The following is a 24041-nucleotide window of genomic DNA, read 5'->3' as shown; positions in this document are numbered from 1 at the left end:
TCCAAGCAAAAATACCATCTTAATCCTGAATGCCTCCACAGTAGAGGGTTTCCTTCACTTCTTGGATCCACCCAGATCATGCACCACGGAAGGACATGATGGGTTGCATTAAGTGAACCTTCCAGCAAGGTAACAGCAGGGAAGATTTAGATTAGATACAAGAAAGAACTTCCTAATGTTAATGAGACTGAAAAGCTGGAGGAGATTCAGGAGGTTGCAGTAAATCTGTGGCTGGTGTGTTTAAGAACAGGCTGGACCAAGACGAGAGGAGTGGTGTAGGCGCAGCTGAACTGTGGTGTGGGGGAAGTAAAAGGACCAGATGACCCTGTGGCTTTTGGCACCTTGATGCTGAGAAATGTCTGCAGCCAACTTTGCTTGTCCGGCTGCCCAGAAATGCCTGCAGGTAGCTAAAATCTTTCAAGATTGTCTTTAAAAGGCCAGAATGAGACACTTTTTTGTAGAAGATGGCAGATGGGATGTTACAGGAAGCTAGACAGTTGGTCACACTGTATAGGATACCGTTTTCAAAATCTAATTGAAATATAACAAGGGCTAGCTGAGAGATAAGGAAGTAACTGCTATATTTCTTTGGCATGTCCCTTCCCAACTGCCTGCACGTTTTTTTTCTTCTGAATATTCTCCCTTCCCAATCCAGTTTCTAGCTAACTACAGTTAGAATTAACATTCTGTGTATAGCCAAATATTGAGTCAGTGTAGCTTTTTCAAAACATTATTTTCAGTTTTACTTAGGACTTTGTTTTGAAGTTTTCTGTATCTCTTTTTTTAAGGAATACTGTCTAACTTACAAGGATCATTGTCCCAGGCTTCTGTTTCACACATTTTTGGAGTGACAGCAATGGTATTTGATTTTCAGGTTGCCAAGTGTAAGCACTTTGATCTGGCGGTACAGCAGGCCTCAGGGAGTAAGCTGAATCTTGATTTTTATAGTCAGTCATCCACTATCAGGTACTAGAGCCCCGATTAGCCAGGCTGAAAAACAGAGAACACACCGTGGGTTGGATGTGGAAATATTTTCGAGAGGCTCTTGGCATCACTGGCATCCTCAGAGCTCATTTTTTGCTTCTGTGCTAGTAAATCTCAAATGAATACAGAAACAGTACCTGTGTGCAGTAAATGACTGCACACGCACTGATTACTTTTGAAACCACTTCCACCTCCACCACCACATTCGGCTGTGGAAAGTAAGAAGAATAGCCATGTTTTCAAACTTGACTTCATAAATGTGAGACCACTTGGTGTGGTTGTGCCTCCTTAACATTCCTCACATTCCCTCTTCCAAGCCAATTGCTAGCACTTCTTGCAGGATTTAAGTGACTTTGTAGTAGCACCTACTAGCTTGCTCTGGCTAGTGGTGTACTTGGGATTGAATGGCCTTTTTGAGCTTAAATAATCATTTCCTTATCAGTCATACCAAATATGCTTAACTGTCTGTTTGTTCACTATTACTACCATAACTGTGAGGTCTCCTGAACTCTTCCAAAATAGTTGTGGTGTTTTCATTGTATTCTGCGTTTCTCTGGCTGTGCTGTTGGACAGGAGTGTCTCCTTTGGGATGGTTGAAAGGCATGAGGAAGTAAAGACGTTGATGGGGTGATATTTGCTGCCATGACCCACTGTAGCCTGGTATTCAGGCTCATGAGAGCTGCAGCAGTATGCTACCTTGATATTTGCACTTGTATTGGGATAACAAAAATGGCTGAAGTTATTCTTTAAAGGCAACATAGAGCATTTGCAAATCTCTTCCAAATGAAGTATGCATTAGACATCACAATTATATGCCTGTATTTTTTACTCTACCTAGATGTTTTTCTGCTTCCATGTGTAGTCTTTGAAAAAAATATGAAGCAATGAAAGGGAACGCACAATGACCGCAAATTTCCAACAGTGATTAATAATGCACTTAGGACTTGATTTTGCTTAGTGCTGAGCACCTCAAGCTTTCATTCAAAGCAGTAAGGCTGAGGTAGGCTTAGCATTTTGTGACAGTGAACACTGCAAGTGCAGTCTATAAACCTCTCCATAGAAGATAAATATTTGTTATTTTATTTGACCTTGAAGATGGGACTGGTTTGTTAGGGTTAAGGTCAATGAGTATATTATTTTTAGACAAGATACAGAGTACATGGATGGTTCTGCTTTATTTTAGTGTGTTAACATCTGGCAGCATTCTGTGTTCCATATGCTGCTGATTGTCCTGATACATTCATCTTCAGTGATTATCAAAAAGATTTCAGTGCTCTGGAGTTAATCACACATTTGAGAAGACGAATACATGAAGATAAGTAGAAAAGCTGCCTGTAGGTTTCTATGTATAAGACCAATATTTGGGCAATCTTGGCAAGTAAGCTATTAATTTAGAAATTTTTTTTAATTTCTTAATTAGCTAATGTCTGTAAGAATGAAAAATAGTATATTAGAGTTCAGTATTTTTATCAGAATAACAGAGACAACATTGTTTCTTGGAAAACTGATTGTGCCCTTTTAGTTCTACATGCACATTTGCTTATTTTTTATAATGGTGAATAGTTAAGGGGATTTTAGATTTACACCCTTTCTTTATGTATTATTTTTGTATGGCTTTGAAAGTTTAGTTATGCTTCTGCTGTTTCATTACAAAAAGCACATGCATAACTATGAACTGACTTTTTTTTTATATTGGTGTTTTCAGTTTTCCTAGGTTGATAACATTTTTTCCAGGGCTATAAATTATTATTTTCGTTCTGTGCTGTTTTGATCTTACATGCTGACAGGTTCAGGGGAGAAAGACTTAAGAGTTTCACGTATAATTTGCCACATCAAAGCAGGTGTTCCTTTTTACAGTACCATCGTCTTTCTGAGAATGCAGAAAGTCTACTACAATCAGAACAAATGCTGAAGCAAAAACCAAACCAAGCCAGATGACTGTCAACCTTGTGGCTTTTGCCACAGCCCACACTTACCTTAGAGATCAGTCCTCTAGGCTAGCCCACCGTGGCACTGCCCATATTCCTGCAAAGAATAGTTCAAGTAAGGAAACAACTGTAGGGCTCAAAGTCTAGAAAGATGACCCTTTGCTTCCCACACCTCCTGTCAGACAGGTCACTGCTGCTCCACTGTCGGCTAACAAGGAAGGGCGCCATGAAATCAGCTTTGGCTGTGGCTCTTCAGGCAAACCCTGGGACCAGGGTCTATCCACACAACACATCATGAGACATCTGGTCAATGAAGGCATCAGGAAAGCAGCAGAAAGGCTGAAGTGGCAGTTTGCCACAAAACAGAAGGTACAGAAAAAAACATGTAGGGACATTGCTCCTCAATATTTCTCTCTTGATTCAATATCTATAATTTCAAAGAAAAAAATAAAGGCAACAAAGTCTCTTAGGGCGTATAACATATCCACTGTTGGGATAAAACTTACTTTATTATCATGCACAAATTTGTTTAGATCTTACTAGTGACCACTCTTCCTATTGCCAATATCTATTAATGATAATTACTTCAAATACTGTATTCACTCAATGATAGCATCACATCATGGTGAGGAAGATTGTGATCTTATCTAAACCTATTCTGTTTAACTCTGACACTCCTTCTATTATAGTGGGGCCCCGATAAGATCATGCCTGTTAGGATCAGACATTAGTTGGAATCAATATTGGAAAATGTGCCTGTTTTTGCTTAATAGCAAAGTTAGTGTGAGGGTCAGAGTGAGATCATTTGTTGGATGAGATTGTACAGCTTCATCTTGTAATGGAAATGTGTTGCTTGCTTTAGCTGCTGGTGAAAAGTAAAAACAAGAGCTCTTTGAAAGATGTACAGCTTTGTTCATAATCACTGTGTAAGGAAGATACAATCATTATTATGACATTTAACATCTGTAGTGCTGCAGCATGTTGAGGTTCTAGTTGGGAACTAGTGCTCCTTTGTGCTAGACTCTGAACCTGATACTAAAAAGACAGCTGCTGGCCTCAGCTAGCTTAGGTCCTGTTTTTAAACCAGACATGAGTACAATGACAACAAGTGTGGGAGGCAAAAGCTAAAATGGTGATAATTAAGATTAGTATAATAACAGTTACATCACACTAAAGCTGCAGACATGAGTTATTTAGAGATAGTGAATGAAAAATGCAGTGAATTTGCAGATTACTTCAGAGAATTCTTCCTATATGCATTAATCTAATGGAACAAAACACAAATAAATCAGGAGTATTATTTAGATAGGAATTTTGAAACTTATTTCTTGATAAAGAAGGATGTAATCTAGATCAGTGATGATGAACCCTTTTAGAGCTTAGTGCCAAATTTATTTTAAAAAGCTCAGAAGCTCTTGTGCTGCCAACATTAATCTCTCTGTAACAAACTTGGCACTAGTGCCAGCAGTTTATGGTTACTGGTGGAGATGAACAGTCAGAAAACACAAAGCACCATAATGTTGTTTTGCTGAAAAATATGGTTACTCTTTTTATAAGACTTTTCAAGATTTAGTTAAAGAAACCAAAGCAGAGTCCTGAGGGTATTGCATGACGTATATGAAGGCTGCAGTGCCCCTTTCTCCTTAAGAACATTAATTTTTACTCTCCAATAAATAAAAAAGTCCATCTGGATAAATTAAAAATAAAAAATTTATAATGAATCACCCGTTGTTTTGATCACAGGACTACAAAATATGAGTGACACTAATTCTGTGCCTGAAGTTGGCATCAAAGGGGCTCATGCATAGCTTCAAGTGCAAGGCACATGTCATGACCACTAGACTGGTCTAGAGGAAAAGTCTCCAAGTAATATATTAATAAATCTTAAATCATTCCAGTGTAGAATTAAAACCAATAAAATAAAATTGGAAATTTCCATATTTTTTCATTACATGAGAGTCTGTTTGAATGCCCAGCCCTTTAATTAGATAAACTACTAATACTAGTGATGTGCTAAGACCTGGGCAGTGTTTACCAACCATTTTCATTTCGGTAATACCACTTATCACTGACTGAATTTGATCATAACCTCTAACTTCTTGTGGTTTGACTCGAATTTTCTTTACAGTTCTCAACTTGATTGCAATTCCTCACATTTGACACACCAGTCACTAAATTTATGATGGTGTTGAACATTCACATGACAGGAGTGATAGTTTTCACTAGACAAAGTCAGAAAGTTTTTGATTTGGAATAGAACATATACACTGTCATGATCTCTTCTAGTTATATATATATATGCCATTACCAGTATCACATATGTGCCAACTGGTAGTTATGTAGAGGTGTAACTGTAATTTATGGTTGTTCAAAAACAAAAGTAAGTGGAATGGCAAATGAATAAATCGTTGCACCAGTGTTAACAGTAAAAGCATGACTGAACTCACTATCATCATATTGCCTTTTGATTCAATTAAATGCCATTGCTTGCTCTTTTAACATCATATAGAGAAGCACTGTCAATTGAAATAAAAAAATCATCAAAGTGGATTTATATAAATTAAAAATTTCCCTTCTAAGATGTGCATAGGGATATTTGAACTGCCCATTAAAAGTGAGGCATTTCATGTTTTCATTGAATAGTGCATTACTTTTGGATATAATATAAATAATGAAGATGTAGATTTCACTTTAAATTTTAGTTGTAGCAAAGTAGAGGGAGGAGCAGAGCCATTTTGAAATCATCCCTGAAAGAAATGGGAAGAGTGGATCTTTGAAAGAAATTTGAAATATTTCAAGATTTTAGAAATCTTTGTAACAATGCAGGACAGAATTTTCTTACTCTGTTTTAATCTGTGTCCATCTCAAAAGTGTTTTTTGTAATGTGTGTTTTCCCATACATGTATTTCCACAATATGACATTCAATAGACTAGTCACATAATTTATCATGAATATCACTGAAAAACAGTGTACCAGTAGAATTCTGAATTGTTAATATTTAAACATTGATTTCTTTAAAATGTTGATGTTTTGAACAACTGTATTTTTTCTCATTATTTCTTTCTTTGTTGTTTTAATTCTGAAATATTTTCAAATTCATGGAATCTCACAATTTTCACTTGCCCTTTTTTATTTCAGAAGTCTTTGTGCCATATTTCTGACCCCAGTGTGCTAGGTGTAGAACCCCAAATGTTTCAGTGGGGCAGGAGAGGTGACTTTTCTTTCTTGTTCTGAAACCACGATGAGTATAATTTTAGACACAATGCAAAGCAGAGCACTACAGTTTTCTGCCTTACTCACAGATACATATAAAATAAAAATGTCATTAAGACAATTGGATATATCTGAAGAAGCAAGCTGGATTTTTTCCATAGATATCCCTCCTTTCTCCCTATATAAAGAATTATGAAGAGCCATAATTTTACTTTTATAATAGCAAAATATTCTTCTTACTCGATTCCTTAGTTCCCAGCATTGGCCACATACAGCATGTGTACGACCTTCTGTTAAACTTGTGTGCCAGTGCAGTCAGAGCTTCACTTTAAATCTGACTCTGAAACAATTAGACTGAGAAACAATAAGAGAAGATTAAAATCAATTGTATCTGCATAAATAATGGAGAACAGTATTTGTGACTATTTATTTGCATTCTGGTAATTTAATTGCTATAACTTTATTTTTTTTTATTTGTGCTTTCTGCCCCAAGAAGTTCTTGGTATCCAGACTAGACTATTAAATGTCACAAAACACATAATCGTGTTGTTGTTATTATAGTGTCTGAATCAAGATGGGAAAAGGAGGAAATCCCTTCCTGGGAGAATTTATAGGGAAAGAACAGGAAATATTTTCTAATGGGAGATAAGGTACAAAGAAATGAACGAACCTGCTTGACAGCACTCTGGAGGTCTCAGGTTTCCTACAGGTTAAACAAACACCTGTCTTACAAAATTATTCCGTGGAATGATGATCAGACACCAAAAGGGTTGTACATTAGCACCCTGTGAATTGAACTAATTTTTATACTCTTTATGTAAAAATTGTAAATGCAAAGTAGGCATGTAGGATTCTGGCTGTTCACAACAATTCATGACATAAAAGAAGACTAAACTTTTTATGTATATTATATGCAGATCCTAACTGTAAAGAAAATGTAAATACAAAACAATGCTCCTTTGAACACATTCTCAAATGTACCACCTATAACAATAGAAAATAAGTAGACTCATGCCATAAGTCCAATAAACAATTAATCTGCAACGAATTCCCATCATTTCAGGACTGATAGGTTAAAATTGGAACATGAAGGTATTTAACAAAAATCCAGATTTGCAAAGAGTAGGATCCCTTATCATGTATAGGAATGATTAAACCAACAGATAGCGCACTGGTGCACATAGTCTGGATTATGTCTTTGAAAAAGAGAAAATGCTTGATGATGGTGTAGCAGCACTATGTTTCCAATAGGCCAGTCAGTCAAATGCAAATACAGTCTATAATAAAAGAGCTGGTTGGCATAGTAATTGGGAAATGAATGTTATTTGTAGCTCCATATTTCTGTCTTTAGGAGTCTAAGAACTAGGAGGTTGGTATTGATAAGAGGGTTTGTGTATAAATCCTTTGTAATGAGGCTGTGCCTCTTCAGTCATTTGTATTAATTTTAACTTTAGATATGAACATCATTCTCCGAAAGGGGTGACAACTAAAATAACTAATTTCACAAACGTCTGGGGAGAAAAAAAATTACTCATTTTAGAAAAAAAAAACCAAACAAACCTGCTTCTTTTTTTGATTGTTTGTTTGGTTTTGGGTGGAGTTGTTCTGTGGCAGGGGGAGTTTGAGAATACAAACAGGATCACCTTACATCTGTGTAAGGTATGCACTATAGATTATTTTGCATTTGTGTGGATACTGACAAGGATGAGTTCAGGTTTGGATGAAGAAAAGTATTGTATAGGAGAAATACCAACTATAACATATTTCAAGAGGTATAAAAATCCTTACTATACTTAACTCAGGTCAAAAACTCTCTAAATGCCTTGAGATCTACATCAGCTTGAGCCATTGATATTACTCCTACTTTTTTTTCCCCCGTCTTATTGGCCTGTTTGGATGATTTTTTAGGAATGTATTTGACAGTTTCTGCTGTTTCCTGTCTTCTACTGTTCCCTTCTTCGTGCATACACCCCTATATGACATCTTGTTCAACTTTTGAATATCTCTGTGAGATCACCTGGAATGCAGAACTTGAGGGTCTTAAAAAGTAGAGAATCTGGAGCATTGTGGAAAGAGGAAATTCTGTTGATGGCTTTGATTGCCTTCCTCCTGCTATTCTGTCCGCACCCCAACAGCTCTCTCCATGCAGTTTCATTTTCAGCTACATAGATTCCCTTAACTCTTCACTTTACCCCATCTCCTAATATTTATCTCTTGTTTATGTTTCTGGTAATTACCCCTTAGCCTTTCTCCTCACTTTACAGTCTCTCCCTGTTCACTGTTTCAGCTGTGTTTCCTTCTCCTTTCTCTAATTTCTCTGTCCTTTTTCTTATTGATCTTCAAGACATTTTTTTCATTTCTCGAGTATTTGCCCTTCCTAATTTGAAGCTCCATCCTAAACAGGTAATTTAGAGTACCTTGGTTGAAATGATTTTGAGCTGATTTTAAGGGGGGAAAAAAGACTGAATATTAATTTTGTGTAAAATAGAAATGTATGATGAGTTTCTCTGTTCACTGTAGCACACCCGTTCCTGTGGCTAGTTGCAGGGCTGACTTACAAAGAATCCATATATTTTTATCACTGTCTGTTACTTTCTTAGTTACGGGGACATAATCGACTCCTGTCTTTGGGCATTACATGAACACTGCAGAGAGCAAGAAGGAATGTCTTGCCTCTGCCCCTGCCCAAGTTTAACATTAGTCAGATGTATTAAGGGCTTACTGTGCCATCTTCTGCTTTAGCATCAGACTTGGGTGCTGGCCGGGGCATGCTAGCAGGCTCGATGGGCCAGTGGACTGATTTTACACAGTAAATTCCATGCTTTTGTGATATGTTGACAGACCCTTACCTCAAACAGTGCTAGCAGGCACTGCTGTAATAAAACCAGACTGGCTCATTCTTTACTTCTGAGATTTTCCATAAAAGCAGCATAAATGTTAATGAATAAATAATCTTCTCCTAAATTTTGTACAATAACTGAGCTTACCCCAGGCAGGATGTGCCGCTGTAGATCAGGGTTTGAAATATGTGAGAATTCCTTATTCCCCGTAGTGTAGTAGGAGGAAAAGTGTGTCACTCCCTATGCCATTTATTTCTCTGTAAGGTGTTGAGGGCTTAGGTCTCTTGTCTTTACACATCCTTGCTCATACTAAATCACTCACTAGGAGCTAACAAAAAATTTTGGAGGAAAGAAAGATAACAGAGAAAACATGCAAAATATTAGTTAAATTAATAAAATAATCCCACTTCCCTGATCTTGTGTGCAGAAAGAAAAGAAGAAATTGAATTGAAAATGCATTAGGTAATGCCTGATCTAGGAATTAATCTGCTTACTTACACACAGCAGAGATACAAATTCTCTTGAGATAGCTAACTTGGTTTCTGATGTGGTATAATCCATGTTTACACATGTTGCACTGAATTGTAAAGAGAAAAGATTCCTGTGTAAAAAGAAGCAGAGATGGAAAGCAGAAGGAGGAAAAAATCTTTTTTATCATAAAGTACTATTCTCTTTCTCACCATTCAAAAGAGAACATTAAAAGAAATATGTCACCTCTGATCTGAATGGGAAAAAAGGTGCTTCTTTTAATTGAATCTCCTTACTTCAGAAGCCTTTAGCTACATTTTTGGCTGAGCGAATAAGGCTGCAGGAAAATGTAATGTTACTGTTGTTCATCCTCAATAGAAATTAAGATGCTGGAATAATTCTTTCAACCTTTTATATAATTTTTAAAATACATTTACTTTGAGTAGTGCACTTTATTTCTTTGCATTTTGATCACTCATTAGGCGTTTGTCTTTATTGAGAATCAAATTTCCTTTTGTCACATCTTAACTGACTGTGCACTGGGAAACAAGATGTTGTTTAAGATAGGTTTTGGGGAAACACCTCAAGTAGAGATGGCCATCTCACTATTCATGCCTATCTAGGAATTTGTAGGCAATGCTGGCAATGCTTTCCTTGAGACTGAGAGTGAGAGTATGACACACCTTCTTGCCTTCATTTTATGCTCATCTTTGTGAACAAGTTGGAAAAGTGTTTCTATTTTGAGAAGGTTTAGAATTTCACAAACTTTTAATTGTGAAACTGAGGTTCATCTTAAAGCAGTTTTGCAGCTTTTCAGATTAAAAAACAAACAAACAAACTCAAAAGAGAAGATGTATATCATCTGAGAACAATTGTTCAACAAGTTCTCCAAAAGTACAAAATAAGATTATGGGTACCTTGTCTGTGGGAAGGGGAATGGGCAGAGGAGCTGCTGATCTGTCTAGCTGTGCCTTTAACAGTGAGTGCCATGTGATGCAAATGGTACCTGAAGCCCTGAAAGGCAGAGAATAGAGCAATAAATGGGTTATTCGCAACCCTCGTAAAAGCTTCAATGAAGGAATACAACTCTATTCGATATTAATTGTGCATAATTAAACTTTAAAACATTCAGGACTCTTAACACAATAATTAGTAAAACATGCTATGATTTTGGTATTCTAAACGGTGACATAATAAAATCTGTACTCTAAAAGGGAAAATACTATGTAAAGTGAGACAGTACTGACATGACATTGTGAAATCGTTACACTCTGTAGATACTGTCTTTTCAATATTTTTCCACTTTTTTTAATTTTTCCACATTTTATTTAGTACTCCATATGTTTCCTCTATATTCAATATCTCAGACACAAGCAGAAGAAAAAACCCTAAATTTAGGATTTTTATATCTTTAGAAGCAGACTTTGATTTTGCCCGCTGTACACTATTTCTTTCTCAGAGACAAAACTCAATCCTTTCCCCCTTTATGCTTTCATATTTCCTTAACTGTTGTTTTAGAAATGATCACATTCTTCTGTAATTTAAAAGAAACCCCACATGTATATAATTTTATATATATATAATCTTGAAATACTTTTATTTTACCAGAAATTTCACGTTTTAGCATTGTCACAGCTAAAGACACATGGAATTTATGGAAGCCCACAGATTTTCTTATGAAGTTATGAATAAACTGAATACCATGGAATCAGAATAGAAGACTTATCACCAAAATATATGGCTTTCTTTTTTTTCCATTAAATCCTCCACATTGCACTGGAGCAGTTTCTTCAGAAGCGCTTTCTTAGGTGTTTTAAACTCAGTTCCCATTGACAAATGGCAAGTACAAGTGCTGTAGCAGCTGTTTGCATGATGGGAGTGGTTCTGTTCCATTTGTGAAGGGAACAGATGAATGTTTGAGACAAGAAATACAGTAAAATTTAAATCTTCTCTCAGTGCAGTGATGTCCCAGTGTGGCATTGCCCCAGCGGAGAAAAAACTCTCTGTTTGTATCTGGTCCTCATGTCTTTTGTGAGCTTTTTCTTTACTCTGAATATATGAATTAAAAAGGTGAAGTCAGGGGGGAGAAAAGAAGGGAGCTATAAAAAGCCTATTCCACCAAGTGGGAAATTGCCTCCAAAATGCTTTGGGGTCCCATGCCTGAAGAAAATCCCTTCCTGAAAGTGTCGAAAGGGCTGTGTTTAGAGGAGGTAATTTCCATTCAGATCTGGTTTTTCCTTGAACTCCTCTATTATGATATTGGATTGATACTTTTTAGGATTGTGAAGCCTGAAATGCTTCATTATATTACAACTACTGGGATTTTAGTAACATCACATTGAGTTTTAATAATTGAGCAGCTGTTATGCACCTCGGCTCAAAGAAGCTATTCAACTCTGCTGTGCCAACAAGGAAAACAAGAGCAGCAAGGTAACCAGTAAAAAATATAGTTTATCCCTAGAGAAAAAATGTGTAACTTGGTGGCATACTGCAGCTCTATGCACCTGTCTACAGCCATGCTACAGCCAGTGGTTATGAGAAACATCTGTATGAAAACAGATGTTTTTCAGAAACCATTACAATTTACCTTCATTTAGTGTTCTCTAGAAGCAGCCCGAGGTCACATTTAAACATTCAATGTGGTCTCGATTGAATTTTAATTTTTTTCAATGGACACTGATTTTAAATGTAAGCAAAGAGATAGATACTATCAGAAAATTAACCTAAAATTAAAACTTTACGGTGAACTGTTTGTTTGCACAACATTTTTAGAAGAAAGGTGACATTAATCATGAGGCCTTTTTAAACCAAGGTGGAGAGAGAGGAAAGTATGATAACATACATTAAAAGACTACTGATTGCTCAATTGAACTTTTGCTGGCACCTTCTTAATGACTTAAATCATGATGCATGTTGTACTTTGGAGAGGAATTTCAGATGTGGTATAGGGCCGCTCTCCTATAATATGGGCTGATGTGTGAAGTTTGGCCCCTTTTCGAGCAGAAAAATCTCATTTGGGTGGGTGGAATAAGCTAAGGTTATTGTAAGTTCTCGTCAGTGGTGGTTAGACGAGTTAGAGAAGTAGCACCAATCGCTCTACTCCTGAAATAGCGTCAGGGTATGGCTTTAACTCCCCACTGAACCACAAGGATTTGGGATTGCATGCCCTGAGACACAGAGGAAACAGAGGTGAGCTCAAAATGAGTTTGACAATTCTGCTACACTTGTAAGCTGTTGAAGCAACCCGCATGTTCCTACATGCACAGCAAAGTGACCTCCACTGAGAACAATGCAGATTCCGCATTCATGAGATTCAAATCCTCAAACTTAACGGGCAAGACCCCATGAGGCTTGATGTATTAACATTGAATGTATTGTTTTGAATAGAAGAGTAAAAGCTTACCGTCAGTCTGGTTGTTAGTGTTCCTGGGCTTTGGTTTTAGGTGTGCTGCTTTGTGGCCTGATTTTGCAGGTCCTGCAGGCTGTGCCCAGCTGCTGAGCACGATCATGGATAGTCCCCAAGCCAATATCACTGTGCTTAAAGGCCTGGGTTTCTGAAAAGCTCAGATCAGTTTTGGGTTTGTCCATCTTCCGAACTCCAGTCAGGCAAAGGGGGAATGAATTCTGAGGCTTACTTACGTACGCCAAATCTGTTACCAAGCAGGGTGAACTATGGTAGATCCTGTAGCATCATTTGAACTCCATGAGTGTGCTGGCTCCAGATTTCAGCATTATGTGTCATTAGATGCAAGGACATGTCTTATTGGTGAGCTGGGCTCGTCAGCATGATCTCTGACAATCCTGACAGGAGTTCTTTAGATTTTCCTTTTATGTGTACATGGCAGAAGAATAGGAGAACATCAACAATATGGCCCTGGTAGCTGTCAGGGTGCCCAAAAAGAATACATACATATATGCACAAACAGGTATATTTTTAAACCTTGACAGAATGAGGTGTGGCAGGCAATGCAGAGTTTGGGCATGCTCGGATTTACCAGCATATTTTCAAAGTTAGATGAGATAATCTAAAACAGTGTTATTTGTTTTATGACTACATAATTAGCATGGTGCAGTGATACTAAAATCATCAAATGTCTGGATCATTGTTGAATGAAGCAGTTTACTAAATTTTATTAACAGACAATTAAATATCAAAAACTATGTATGCAGCTCCCAGAAAGAAAATAGAGTATGAGGGGTTAGGAGGTGAAAATAGCAGACAATAAAACCTTGTAAGGTGAATATTTTTTTAACTGTCTAAACCAAAAATTTTATAAATATTTTAAATTAGTCCTCAAAATGCAGGGAGCTTAGCTGTAAAATTCCATCTGATCACTATTAGGCTTACATGAGATTACAAAAACCTGCTGATAATAGAGTTAAATTCAATTTCAAAGCACTGCAGTGAGGACGCTGAAACTGTAACAAGCTGGTAGTATCATTTGGGTGAAAAAGAGGGGATACCCTGAACAGAAAAACAGAGAGTCAAGAGGATGCTGTTTGCACAGTAATTGACTGTAAGTGTAATTTCTGTGATATATTGTTTTCAGAGTTTAGATAAGGCATGAAAATAGAAAATCAATAGTATAATTAAAGAGAATTTCAGGACTTTGGTGGGCAAGGAGGACACATTTGGATGTCATACACAATTATTGAGGACCTCTATTTACCTTGATTTTATTTTTTTGATTTATTTCTGAGCCAGGCGCTGGGCAGGTGAGGGTTACTTTTCAGTTTTGCCTTCATCGTTAAATAAATTTCCAGAGTGCCTGGGTATATGTGTACAAAGTTAACTATACTGTCATTGCAGCAATTGAAACCCACACCAAGTCAGAAGAGAAAATTCTAAAGGGAAATATACTGAGGCTACATGTCAGATGTTTCTCTCTTCTTTTCTCTCCCTCTCTTTTTATGCACACAACACCCATATGCACATGCACATACATTAATATATATAATATATGCAGATATTGATGGAATTCTATGAGTTGAAAGAGAGGGAAGATGTCTTTAAGGATCCATATCTCTCGCAGCAGATATATGTTATTATCACTGAAATGTGGCCTTCAGTCTTGAAACAGTTAAAAGAGTTCTACGGCCACAAAAGAAGAGATTTCTTCAGAATTATCTCCCGCCTCACATTTGCTCTTAGGCAAGCAGTTTAAAAAAGCCCAGTGATTGAGCCAGTGATCCAATTTGAAATGCAGAAATGATTAGAGCTGCTTGCCTCATTTCATATCGAAATTCTCTGATTTATGACAGGGCTGCAGCCAAGATCTATCTCCAAAGGGAATTAGTGTGCAAGTTTGCATATTTTTGTTATTTAGGTTTCTGATAGCAGCTGCTAGCTAGAAATACTGAACTGGGAGGTGGTGGTGCAGGGTTTTTCAGCCATTGGAGCAAAGGAAGATAAGAGCCTTATGTTTAGGACATTTAGACCCCTTGACCATCTCACCATACAGTAATTTTTAAACTTGGATTGCAGTAATACAGGAATCCAGCGGAATGGTTAATTGTAGTTGTGGAGAAAGGAATTACCAAAATTCTGTCTCCATGTTTTAACTAGGGGAATTTTAATGAGGCATAAAACTTCAATCATGCAACTGACCTGTGGGGCAGAGTGTAGAACATATAATGAAACAGAAATAGAATTCTGAAAAAAAATTATTACCTTATCTGGAATTTACATGAAGTGTTAACAGGAAATTATGCAGCGGTTATAAATGAAAAATATGGGATTTAATGTACTTATTAATAAAGATTTGTTACATACATGATACCAGTGTCCCAAATCTGCTGTCCGCAGCTGTCCCCAATTTCTTATTTCTCTGTCCTCAAATGCATTTAGTGTCTTCTTATTACTCTGGAAACTAAGGCCAATATCCATTTAACACCAGTGTCTAAGACAAACGGAAACATCTTTGTGTAAGGGTCGAGGACTGAGGAATTTCCCTTTTCTACAGCATTCAGACAGTCATAAAATTCTGAGTTTTCTCATTGGGAATTCAGTTAATGTTTTCTTTGGATATGTAAACCTTCCGTGATGAGGAGGAAAGAATGAGCACATGGTAGCTCTTAAAAAAAGAGGAAAAAAGCCCTCTCCATTAAATGAAAGATGAGTAACTGCCGAATTATGTGAGTATTGCACTGAGCAAAGAAATCACACTGTGAAAGTTTATTACCTTAGCTACTGTCCGACTCCATATGGAGTCATTATGGCCTAGAGTCTCAATAGTGCTCCTAAATTGACCTCACTATAATGCAGCTGTGCTTCCAGGTATTAAAACCTCTCTCGTATTTCACTGAATATTCCCTTGGAGATACAAGGTTATTGTAGTAAAAACTTTAAAATTTCATTACTTTGTTCTTTTGACAAAGTACTAGGTAAGATCTTACAGCCTGAAGATAGAAATGTGTGAGTTATTTCTTTTAAATCTATTCTTGCACTCTTTTATTTTTGTATTTCTACCCTTGTTATTTAATGGTAATTCTGCCAACAGAGCTGATCATGTTTAGGTACATTACACAGTTACCTAAGTAACCCACTTTCTTTGTAAAGTCTCTCTGAGCATAGTGCTGACCTTAAAATAACACTGTGATACCGCACCTAAAAGAGCACCGACACTGGGGCTGAACTTCCCATCCCTCTCTGCAGACACTGGTGATTTGGAATTTGCATTAGCACATTTGAAACCACAATTTAAAGCATTGTACACCCAGTGAGTGAAGAGTTATCAAAACAAGGACATAATGGAAATGGAGGAAATGGAAATGAAGATGGTTTTCCTTGCGACAAATTCATCCACTTGCTTGGGACCATTATTCAGACAAAAGAGACAATGCAGTCAGTGAAAATGTCACCTGAAGAGAAGGACAGAGTAAGGACTATTTTTATATACTCACATATACATTAAGACAATCTATGGGTCTTTTAATTTTTTCAGTTTCCATAATAATAGTGTAGAATGGCATATATTGAAGATTATTTGAAATAAAAAGATGGTGGTTTTTTTTCTTTTTTAACAGTAACAGAAAAATTCTAGCAGAAATATAAAAGAATCAATCTTTGGATGAAGTCCCCCTTCTCTGTTCCCAGTAAAATTGAGCAAGCTCTCTTTCCTACTGCCTTCTTTAGTGATTTGATTGCAATGGATTCTCTGCCTGCTGTACTATGAGTTTTATGATTCTGTGAGAAAAGATGAATATAGCACTATAAATCTCCCCTCTGAATGCTATTTTAGCTTCTCTAAAGATATTTTAATCTAGTCTATCCATGCTATTTGCAGAAAAGCAGGAGATAGAGTTTTTGTTAGCTAGTGAGTGAAGTTTTCAGAGCATGGACCCCATCCGTGGGCCTGAAGCTTCCTAAGGGCAGTCACTGATGTATATATATTTTTTCCCCTTTTCACTTGTGCAGGCAGAAATGGAGATCTTTATGTGCAAACACGGTGCAACTTTGCTTAACTAAAAGGTTATGTTTAGAGTTGTATTATGAAGTCCAGTGGTGTGGAGAGAGTGAGGATCAAGTATGGCAAAGGTCGTTACATTGGTTGTCAGGGATACATTTATCCTTAGAGAAGTCCCTCACCTACCAAAGATGTAATGGCTGTTTTTCTTAGCATAATGCTATTGGGGGAATATAAAACATTTACATTAAGAATGAAGGGATATAAACAGAAAGCATGTATAAGTCTTTCTGAAGACAACTTCTGTCCTTCCTCATAAAGTATAAATGCTCATAAATAACCAGTCTAGGTTTTTTCTTCATTCAATTATTTTACTTTACCATGGGCTATCAAGTCTGAGAGTCTCTGCATATTCTAAAACCACTTCCACAAGGTATTATTTTTAAGGTATATTATTCTAATGATTTATCATAAAGAATGATCTTCTGTATTGCTCTGGTAGCCAGTAAAAGTTAAAATATTAACTGTGCAGTATAGTTAACTTGGATAAGTGCAGCATTAAAGTAGATACACATTAGCCAATATGAGGCATCAGAGGTAAAATCGAAAGGATTAAATTTGACAGAAGAGCCCCATTTAATTTCTTCCGACCCCTGTGGTTCTATTGAATAAAACTTTAAGTACCTTTTTGGACTGCACTAACATTTGCTGTTCTTGGAAAATAGTTTTTGCCAGAGATAACTATGTTACAGGGAAACACTGGTCCTCAATGGCTTGCAGGGAGAGAGCTGTCTTCTTGTAGTATTCTTACTAATTAATTCCCATGAGCCTTGCCCCAGAACTAACTATTGGGAGCCCATCAGTGTGAAGAGGTTAGCTGGTAAATTCACAGGAAGGGATGCAGTGGCAGCAGCAGAACCCATCTGTGCATGCGCATGTATATCCCCAAGAGACAAGAACAAAAAGATGTATGAAGCAGTGAAAGACAGATAATAAAGTACAGTGACTTAGTTATCTATGGCCCTTCCAAATAACATACAAGTTCTGTAAATTATATTCAGTTTGACCAATTGGACACCTTTCCAAAACTTATGAACTTATCTTAGCAAATCCCTCAACTATGATTGATTTTCATCATGTAAGTTTAGAAAAATAAATCATTCTTGAAGAACTTGGGAAATCCACTTATATCTGGACAACTATCATGCCTCAATAAAATTAATTGCTGGTGGTCAAATCCCATGTGCTTCAAGTTTGTGTTTTTGTGTTGACTTCATTGACGGTGATGTCTATAAGCCAAGGTTACATTATTTCATGTGTACATGTGTATGCTTGCATGAGCACAGGCACACATGCCCATACACACACCACATGTGCACAGACTTTTTCTAGGAACCCTGCTTTCAAACCACTTCCTCAAAGAAAAAGAGAGAAACAGTTTTAATTTCACAGAACTGACCAGGAGAGATAATGAAGTACTTTCAAAACTCTTTATGTGTGGAAGCCCTAGAGGCAAACCCCAGAGCTTTCTTACTTTTAGCAACCAATTACTGCCAAAAAAAAAAAAAAAAAAAGAGTTTCCCCAATTATGAAGTATACTAACACAGGCTGCACAGACTCAGTCTCACAAAGTGTATTGGAAAGGCAGCATTCACATAATTAATGAGAAAGTGCTGCATGTGTTCAGGCCTTCTGTTAATTGATTAAATGAGTCTATGTCTAAATCTGATTATAATCACACTGTGGGAGTACAATTGAGCGAGTGTGTAAGAGGTAAAGGAACTCTCTCTTTCTTGTACACTCTTGGATATATGAATATGCATCCTCCCTCCTGCTCCCCCTCCCCAAATTGTAAGAACAGGTTAAAAATTGGGTTAATAGGAAAAGTACCAGACTTACCTATTGAAAGCGAGATAGCTTAATCACAACTACTTGAACAGTTATTCTTGGTTTACTGTCTCAGTTCCTGTTTAATCCATCACTGGCACTTGTAAAGCACAACAGGCTTTATAGCAGACGTCAGTTTGATGCTAATTGTGGTTAACGGTTAACAAGTGCTGGTTAGTTTTCCCGCGGTGTAGCAATAAAACACAAAACCTGCCATGTGCTTGCTTTTTTTTTTTAGAGAAGACCACAGTGTTCCCTAAGGGTTGTGAGAGAAGTTCATCCCATTGAACTGGTCAGCAAGATATCATTAGCTCGTTGTGTACATGAAATCCAGGGGTTAGAGCACCAAGCGTCACAAGCCAGTTTCTTTACCTCCTTGAGCTGATCAGAGGATCAGAGTATCAAGGAAGGATTAGCACTGACTTGGGATTTGTGTGATTGGTTAATTTATTGCGGCGATGGCAGGCCTTTCATCTATGGCAACATTTAATCAGCACGGCCATGGAGGCTATTACGGGTTAGCTCTTTTCTCAAGTCAGCCAGGGCTGCACCATCAGCCCTATCACAATTCCCCTGAAATTTCCAAATTATCTGGAACAGGCTTTAGCCTCACAGTAATAAAAATTAGAAGAGATTCCTGATAGCGCTGGTGGAAAAGGCTTTCACTTGCACAGGGCAAATTATAAATAGTATGAACGTGCACTTTAAAAAAAAAAATTCTCCACCTCTTAAGAGATGTGCAGGACTTATCACCCCTGCTCTGATCCAAATCCTCGTGGTTGAAAATTTATATTAGATTTTATCAGTGGGGCCTAAGTCTAGAAAAATCAATGAAGGTTATCTTTTATGTTGCAGGAACTTGTGGAAATATTGATTTTCATTTTATAGTGAATTTGGAGCATGAGTTGGTAATCACTGCTGAGCTGACTACAATGTTTGCCTACTGTATCTTTTACTGAGTTTTGCTCAAGTATTTAAGATAGTATATTCCTGTTGATTTCAGCATGTAGTTTGAAGTCAAATGTTTCTTAATACAACTTGGTGCATCTCTTGTTATATAATGTAATCCTTCAGAGTAATGGTGATTAGCTAATGTCTGTTGAATGATTTCTGAATTTAATAGTGATGTTCAGAATGAGAAAGAGGGAGATTTCAGGACTTCTCTCATATATCTTGCTTTTCCTTTTTCCTTACCAGTCACTAAACCACTAAATGAAATACAAAGTATAAAAGAATATAATGAAAAATAAGATGAAGGATGCTAAAAGATAAAATATTCATGTATAAAAAGAGTTAGGAACCTGAATATCTGCTAGTGTAAATTATTGTTATTCATTCTATTAAGCATTAAATCTTTCAGAACTAATGAAAGCTAGAAAAACTTCTACTGATAAAAGACACCATGGCCACAGTTTATTAAATGAATCTAGATCCTTCATCTTGGCTCTTAAAAATGCTTTAAGTAAAACAGTGATTCAGAGAGTGATTTTAAAGCTTTTCTCATGTAATGCCCTTACTCACTCTCTGTAGTTTTTATTTCTGCAGAGTATGTCCTCTTTCGATGCCATTTCTATTGGTGGTATATTTGTGCAACTGATTTTAAAATGGATGAATTCTTCAAAAAGTCATTTGAATATTCAAATAAATCTGTTCCTGCCAAATTTATGCCATTTTTGTTTTGATTTTAGGTAGCATGAGTTCTTTCAGACCTGATATTTGAAAAGGAATTTTAATACCTTCTTCACACAATCTAACGCTAGGGCGAGTAAAATAAAACTTCCTGAATTTCCAAAGATAAAGCCTGACTGACCATGAGAACTTAAAACAGGGATACTCTCAGATAAATGTAGGAAAAAAAATATAGTTAGTTTTAAATAGATTTTGGAGTATAGGCTCTGCTTGTTCTCTTCTTCCAAATTCCTTTGGAGGGGACCTGTTGTTCCCGATACACAAGGCACAGTGGTAGCAAGTACTTTGCTTGAGTGACCTTTTTAGCTTCTTGAATGAGAATTTAAATCTATAATTCTATAGAGATGTTGAAATATGTAGGGTTTTTAAACATCAGTGCAGGAAATGGGCCAGAAATAGTGAAGCTTTTTTGCAAAGTACATGTCCTCAAGAAGAGCATGACGCTGCAGGTGTCCCTAAGCATAATCTCTAAATACGTGGTCATTCTTAGCTGCAGCAAACTGACAGGAAAAAGGATATGAACGTAGCTACCTGGATCTCCTGGTTGGAGCACTTGCAGCATGATGCTGGAGAACATGCAAGGATGCACTTAGCAGGGTGCATGGATATATAAGATGATAGTTCCCAGAATGAACTGTGTCACTGCATTTATTTACATTGTATTGATATCCTTCCCCTGAGTTAATTACGCCCTATTGTGCTTCTAATGCTGTCATTATTTTAGTATTGTAACTTTTAGTGTTCTTGAGTATTTAGTTCGTACATCTTTGGTTCTGTCCATTATCCTCTAATAATATATATTCGTATATATTCATATATTCTACAGAAATGTTATGGATTTGTAAATATGAGCAATGATGCGTCACTGAGATCAGGGAGAGCAGTATTTTGCCCATTTTTTGGTTTTCAATGTAGTGATTAAGCTGATTGGTGTTCCTTTAGATGGAAATAATTTTCAGGAAAAAAAAATGAAATTATTTCTTAATGTTTGGCATGGCATGTGTGTGAACTATGAATAATAGTGATATATGTAAAGGAAATAAAGGGAGGTTTTGCCTGCAATAATGTTAACTTTTATTAAGTAAAATGAAATAGAAAAAAGTCTTTTCTTCTTCCTATAGGTAAATGCTTATGATATCCAATGCCTGTAACCCTTGAAGGCAGATATGCCTGGACAGATTTGATTGCCTTTGTTAACTGTTAGTCTTGAACCTGGCATTTGCATGAAATTACACCAAATATTTTATTTTGCATACTTCAAACCAGTGCTAAGTTTAAAGAGAACAACTACGGGTTCATAACAGAAATAGCTAGGATTTGGAACATTTTGTTGTATTCTCTGTTTTATTATCATTATTTGTTTGGGGTTTTCTCCCCAAATCAAGTCATACTTTGCAGAATCAAATTTACCATAATTGGAAAGACTACTTTTTTCATTACTGAATAATATATTTCTATAAAGTTTTCTTTGAACCATCTATAAATTCCAGCAGATCATCTTTTTTATGATTCTTCTCTGCTGCCTTTAGTTATACACCAATGAGAAACTACAAAGTGATTACATATGACAGACAATCATCTGAAGCATTGCTTCTGTTAGAAATAAAACACTTAGCTGATTTTTTCAAAGTGGTAATTGCCAGCTTTGGCCCTTAGCTATAGCTAAAAAACCATGGTTTTTGCTTGTTAGGCTGTAGAAAATATTTTAGATTAAGTTTGAAGAAATGGAGATTTGCAGTCAGATTATGAGGTAGTTGTGTGATGGATTCCTGGGGTTTACTGAGCAATTTACAGTAACAGAGCAGAATTTCCCACTTTACCATTACAAACTCTTTGTACAGGGCATGATACTCTCTTCTGAATTTTTTTAGAAAGCCTATTTCCTGCTGTAAGCCCCACGGCTCTTTTTTGTACCTGATCAAGAAGGTCAAATACCCACAAGGAGGGAGGACTTCTTTGGGGAATACCTGGTGGAGCTCCCCCAAGGCTTTAAAGATTCTTCAGAAAAGAACAACATTTGACCCTGGTTTTTCCCCAAGAAGACAAGTCCTTGTAATTGAACTGGACAAATAAATCATATATAAATAATCTTTTCCTTTCCAAATAATTATATACAACTGTAGCAAATCCAAAGCAGTTGGGATCCATACCTACCTGGTAAGAGATACAGAGTTATAGAGTCTTGATGTGAGTTGGTTAATAGACCAGATAGGTGACCACAGCAATTTAAAGGTGATATGGAAATTAGGCGGGGTTTGGAGAATAAAAAATCTACCAAAAAGGGGGGGGAAAAAGTGATCTTGCTTTTTTAAAGAAAAAGTCTTACTTGAAGTAATACGGTGGAAAACTAGGATTGTTATACCTTCCTAGAATTTCTGAAGAATTGCTTTTATATGTAGTATGTTGACTAGCCAGTGCACTTTTAGATTATTTTGGACATATTTCTGGGAAATAAGCCAACACTGATAGTCTTGATGTTTGGAAAGCCTCTAGGATTAATCTAGTGATCATAGTATTGTAAGTGTGAAATTTCACTCTAGAACATGTAGTCAATTTGACTTCATGAAAAGGGCAGATTTTGAAAAAAAATGTAAAAGGTAAGTAACTTTGAATGCTATATATCAAATTAGTTACAGAAAAATGGGAAGTGTTTCAGAAGTTGAAAAATACAATTGGAACGTCCTGAGTCAGAGAAACTAATTCAAGTAATTCTCCTGGTAAGCATTTTCTTACCTGTGTGTATTCCAACACTGTCTTTACATGTGTTGTGCACCTTACTCATCCAGAACCTCAAATTAGCTTACACTGACCTTAAAAAAATTTGGATCAGACCAGAGGTGTGGTTTTTGCCCAGTGCCAGCAGCCTGTCCTTCAGTTTATGTACAATGCAGGAAATATCTGTGAGCTTTTTTTGAAACACAGGTGTTTATTAAGAAGGAAAACAGAAATCTATCTTGCTCACTTTAGTGGCTTCAATTTTCTGCAAATAAGAAGAGCACATCCTAGGATTTCTGGCTTCTAACATCATTCACTAACATACACATTTATTACAAAGAATCCAATTTATTTTTTAAACCAATTCTTTTCTCAAAGTTGAAAACAATTCTAGGTAAACTTAAAAATCTTAGTCAGTGATTCCTTTTAATAAAATTGAGTGTTGTAATACTGATATTTCACTAATCTTAAGATATTCTATTCAGTTACTCTTTCATTTTACTGTAAATGGCATCTTTAGTGTGCTGGAGGTTGATAACCTTCAATTTAATGTGGATACCATTTCAAAAAGATCTTAGGATAATTTACACACTGCTTCAATCAATTCAACTTATATGGGCTGATTTACATGCAAATTTTACTTTTATAAAGAAAAAGTATGATGTTTATTGATTTGTTCAGGTTACGTCTATGTTATTCAGCTCTACCAAAATATTCAAGTAATGACCTCTTAACTTTATCTATGTTGAATGGACTGAAGTAATTCTTAAAATATCAATTGAAAATTTCTCTCTCAGTAACAACGAATTGGGAGTTGTTAAATAAAGAGTCTATTTCTGCCCAGTACGGAAGGATCTCTATTGATTACATGGTAGGCACAAAGTAAAAGAATCAATAGAATTGATGTCCA

The 24041-nt window shown here is 36.4% G+C and overlaps 1 protein-coding gene and 1 long non-coding RNA gene across 7 annotated transcripts in view; one reads left to right on the top strand and one right to left on the bottom strand.

The window, feature by feature from the left end:
* The window catches only part of ZFPM2 (zinc finger protein, FOG family member 2), a 309968-nt gene that overhangs the window by 160430 nt on the left and 125497 nt on the right, over positions 1 to 24041 (top strand). For 3 of the 6 annotated variants that reach the window (XM_064646870.1, XM_064646863.1, XM_064646896.1), the window contains one exon: positions 3099 to 3281. The exons of the other annotated variants lie outside the window; for them this stretch is intronic. In XM_064646870.1, the coding sequence (XP_064502940.1) occupies positions 3099 to 3281 (183 nt within the window). The remainder of the gene's footprint in view (positions 1 to 3098; positions 3282 to 24041) is intronic. 6 annotated transcript variants of the gene reach the window in all.
* On the bottom strand, positions 715 to 6932 carry LOC135410307 (uncharacterized). Its single transcript, XR_010428618.1, has 3 exons — positions 6797 to 6932; positions 6367 to 6480; positions 715 to 990 (listed from the first exon to the last, which is right to left on the bottom strand). It is a non-coding gene; the product is annotated as an uncharacterized LOC135410307 (long non-coding RNA).

The sequence above is a fragment of the Pseudopipra pipra genome, chromosome 1 (assembly GCF_036250125.1).
Source record: "Pseudopipra pipra isolate bDixPip1 chromosome 1, bDixPip1.hap1, whole genome shotgun sequence".
Lineage (NCBI taxonomy): Eukaryota > Metazoa > Chordata > Aves > Passeriformes > Pipridae > Pseudopipra > Pseudopipra pipra.
Note: the sequence above shows the minus strand (reverse complement) of the source record. Positions and strands in the feature narration are given on the sequence as shown.